Here is a 4,085-nt window from a genome sequence, read left to right as displayed (position 1 = left end):
GTTGATGCATGACTACTTTGCTAGCTTCTGAACTGTTTACAACTGTAACGAGCACTCGTGGAGCGCTGAGTATTTGACGAACCGAGCCGATCAAGAATTTGAACTCGTTAAAGTTAACGAGCTTAACGATCACGAGCTTAACGAGTCGAGTAGCTCGTTAGTCCAGCCCTGACTCACTGCGTGTGTTGCAACCTACGCGCCCACCATCTGTGTGGCCATGAGCTGTAGTGCAGCCTCGCTGAGAGGTTTGGCGCAACCACCGGGGAAACACCAAGCCAGTCATCCTGGAGGACAGCACCCCTCACCCTCGATGTGTCGTTTTGCTACTGCGAGGTGAGGCTGAGATGACGGGTCTACTCTCCTCGCTGGAGCCCAAGCCATCATGCCACTGATGGCCTGCGGTTTGAAAGTTGTACGACTAAACTGACACACCTTCAATAATTTTAGAATCTAATACTGCAGTTTCAAAGTTATAGGACTAAACCGACACACCTCCAGTAGTTTTTAGGGCTAAAACTGCAGTTTTGAAGTTATAGGACTAAATTGACACACCTCCAATAGCTTTAGGACTTATGATGCACTTTACTCTAAAAACACTAACAATGCTTGTTCCGACAAAGTTTCACATTTTTTTTACAGTTTCCTATTATTATTATTTTTGCGTAAATGAGTGTGCCTAGACCCAGGTTCCAAAAATGCACACCTTTTCTTTTTGACAAATATCAGATATACGATGCCCTAGAATGCCTCTTCAAAAAGAGATCTTTTATTGGATATAGTACAAATGATTCTTTAGGGGGGAAATCATATAGGATCCAACCCTACAAATCAAACAACCAATGTAAATAAGGATTTAAATCCTCCAAAAAAAATCCTATAATCAAAGAGGCCTCCAAATGCTTGGGAGCAGATTTCCCCCCTAATCATATAGGCTTGCATTTGTCACTGTTGGTATTGCTTCCCGGAATACCTTTCTATCAGGAGCGCAATTACCATCTCAAAAAAAAAGGAGTGCAATTACCAAAATGGAGCTCTGCTATATAGAGCAAGGAACTCAAATCAGGTAAGGCAGATTGCGTTTTTCTTTCATCCAGCTGACGAACACTTCAGATTTTAGGATTTGAAATCCATTTTTTTGCACATCCCAAAGTCCAAAATTCCACACAATGGGTAATCAATGCACCAATCAAAAGCTGGCATTATATCAGTTCAATTCTTGTTGCCACAAGCGAAACTATTCACTCCTATTATATTCAACTGCGAGGAAGAAAGTGAAGGAAGCATCTAGGATTTTTTTTACGATACCATTCAAGTCTTACAAAAAATGTTGACAGATACAACGGATCTCTTCCGAGATCAAATTGGTCCAAAGTGCAGGAACAGCTTACTTGGGGCGTCATTTTCAGGCAACATTTATTGGGACAAAATTCACTCCATTGAAAGGTTGCATGAGTTGGTCACAACCAAAAACAAGCAGCTGACTCTCTGCTTGGCTAACTACGTCCATACTCAAGCAAACGCAGGGGCGGGTGTGCAACCAGTGGCGGGTGCAACTTCAGACGTCTTCTGTGGAGAGCTGTACTTCTTTGTGACGAACCTAACATGTTTCATTTGTCAGTTAATGGTCATCAGCTAAATCATACTGCAGTAGCTACTAATCTGATGTTTAGCGTTAGCACACTGATGATTAAAGCGACTACACATCTTCCTAACATCTTCGATGCAATATTTCTTTGACAGGCGGTCATAGAAGGAAGCTAACAATAATGTACTATCATTTGTGTTCTCTTCATAAAACAAACTTCACTTTCAACACAGATACACAATTTTACCGGATATCACAAGTGTAAGTACATGATATCATCATCAGTATTGACATGTATAAACAATAGATACCTGAAGAAATCTCTCCATAGCAATTCAAACATTAACCAATTTGTCCCAGCATCTGATGTTCCATCACCATCCTTGGGTGTTGACCCTGATGGAATTGCTCTAGAAGAAAAAGAAAGTTGTCAATTATGCACAAAAGAAATAAGACCATAACATAATGATGAGATAGAGTATGTTACTACTTTCTCCCTATACTTCTGTTAGGGTTCACAGTAACATCACATACCTAATGGCATGCTTCTTCAACTCCTCATACATGAAACGTGGAGAGAGACAACCAGTAGCAAGCCATGGTGAAATTTTGCAGGAGAAATTAGCACCATATATGCTATTCTGGGTACTATCTTTGACAGCTTTGTTCGGCTGCATACAACATTCTGCAGCAAATTTCTTCAGCCTTTCCAGAGCTTCTGCCTCACCACCAATGAGGTTTGAACCAGCAGCAGATTTTGAGTCCTGAGTTAACAAAGTGAAATTTGAAGTTCAGAAAAACACAGCATTCAGGATGACAGATATGCTGAACTGAATTTGTGCACATCATTAATGGAAACGTAAAAAATCATTATGCTAGCTAAACAAACATTACAGAAAGATATGGACAATAGCTCAAATAAACTGACCCAATCCTATCGTTGTTGTCACTACCATAAAACTAAGCATCTGGTGTCAGCCTGTCAGCATCAATGTCGCAGTCCACAGTTTACACATACGGCTCAAGAGGACCTCGGGTTATAGGCGTAATGTGTCCTTATATTAGTGGGACACCGGGACAACAGAGAAGCATATCACGATTGTACAGAAGCAAAGACAAAACCAATTTTTTTCATGTGGTTGGTCGAATCCTTCCCTGGACCATGCGCAAGCAGGAGCTACATGCACTGGGCTGCCTTTTTTTACAATCTTGTTGCCATTTCTATGAATTTACAACAAAAAGAAAAAAAATTGTCATGTTCCCATTTTGTCGCCTACTGCTCTGAAAATGTTACCACATGCCCGACCAAACAAGAAGCAAGCATGCACACCCTAGCACTAACTTCATTAAATATGGCCAATAGGCAGCGATTATGTCGTAAGAACCTAAATACGTGAACAAGCAACGTTTCTACTCAGCACCATTCCTGACCGTCAAAGATCCGTTGATCCAACCTACTAACAAAATCGCCTGTGAATATCTTCTACAACAATTTACTAGCTAAATGGTCAACATTACCAAGCATGCTATGGTTGGCTGCACCATCCACTTCTATTTTGCACAATTCAGCGCGAGAATTATCAAACTCATAAGTGTGACTGTGTGAGCATTGACTTATATCTTGGCTAGAAGCTGAATGAAGTTAGAGATTCAAATGTGTTACGCAAGAATGAGTGTCTCTGAAAACTTTTACCTGTGCCATGGCCGGCGGTGCAGAGAGTCCAAGCTCACCAAGCGTGGGGATGTCACCAGGCTCGAGCACATTCTTCATAGGCACACACTTGACCTCTTCTGGCGCGTCCAGCACCTTCCTAACCTCCAACCCCTTGACGGCCTCCCTGAATCCGCCATAGTTCGATGGCATGTCATTGAGCCTGAAGGGCAGATCGTCCAAGTGGTACAGCGTGCTGCCCCAGAAGTACTTGACCTCCACGCCTTCCTTCTCTATGGCCTTGCTGACCTTCTCCTCCGCGCGGCACTCGTCCCGCGACACCTCCCCGTGCGCGTAGACAGCCTCTGCTCCGGCTGCACGCGCGAGCTCGGGGATCACCACCTCGGGCCTCCCAACCCGCACAACGAGGTCGCCGCCGCGTGCGCGGAGACTCCGGCGCAGGTCGGCGACGGAGTCCAACAGGAAGCTGGCGCGGTAGGGTCCGGTGCGGTCGAAGCCCGAGGGGGACTTGCCGAAGTCGCGTGGGTCGAAGACAAAGACGGGGAGGAGGGAGGACGACGCGCCGACGGCGGCGTGGAGAGGCTCGTGGTCGTGGAGGCGCAGGTCGGCGCGGAACCAGACGAGCGTGCGGCGGCGGCCGGCGGCGCCGGGGGCGCCGGAGGGGAAGGAGCGGGAGAGGCCGGGCGAGGAGGCAGTGAGCGGGGAGAGGAGGGAGGCCGCGGCGGCGTTGATGCGGGTGGCGCGGCGCGGGGAGGAGGAGGCGGCGGAGGGGTGGAGGCAGGCGGCGAGGGTGGAGATTTGGGTGGGCAGGCGGACGGCGGAGGGGAC

General features: G+C 46.4%; 1 protein-coding gene across 1 annotated transcript; it reads right to left on the bottom strand.

Moving 5' to 3' along the window:
- Positions 1-1,178: 1,178 nt before the first annotated feature.
- On the bottom strand, positions 1,179-4,085 carry LOC119338983 (blue-light photoreceptor PHR2-like; the record flags this gene model as incomplete). The annotated part of the gene is made up of 4 exons (XM_037611178.1): positions 1,179-1,597; positions 1,897-1,995; positions 2,120-2,349; positions 3,279-4,085. Coding segments are annotated over 4 exons (1,224 nt in total), but the record flags the coding sequence as incomplete, so codon positions are not given.

Source organism: Triticum dicoccoides, chromosome 7B, assembly GCF_002162155.2.
Source record: "Triticum dicoccoides isolate Atlit2015 ecotype Zavitan chromosome 7B, WEW_v2.0, whole genome shotgun sequence".
Taxonomy (NCBI): Eukaryota; Viridiplantae; Streptophyta; class Magnoliopsida; order Poales; family Poaceae; genus Triticum; species Triticum dicoccoides.
The sequence above is the reverse complement of the archived record's forward strand: the minus strand, read 5'-3'. Positions and strand labels throughout refer to the sequence as shown.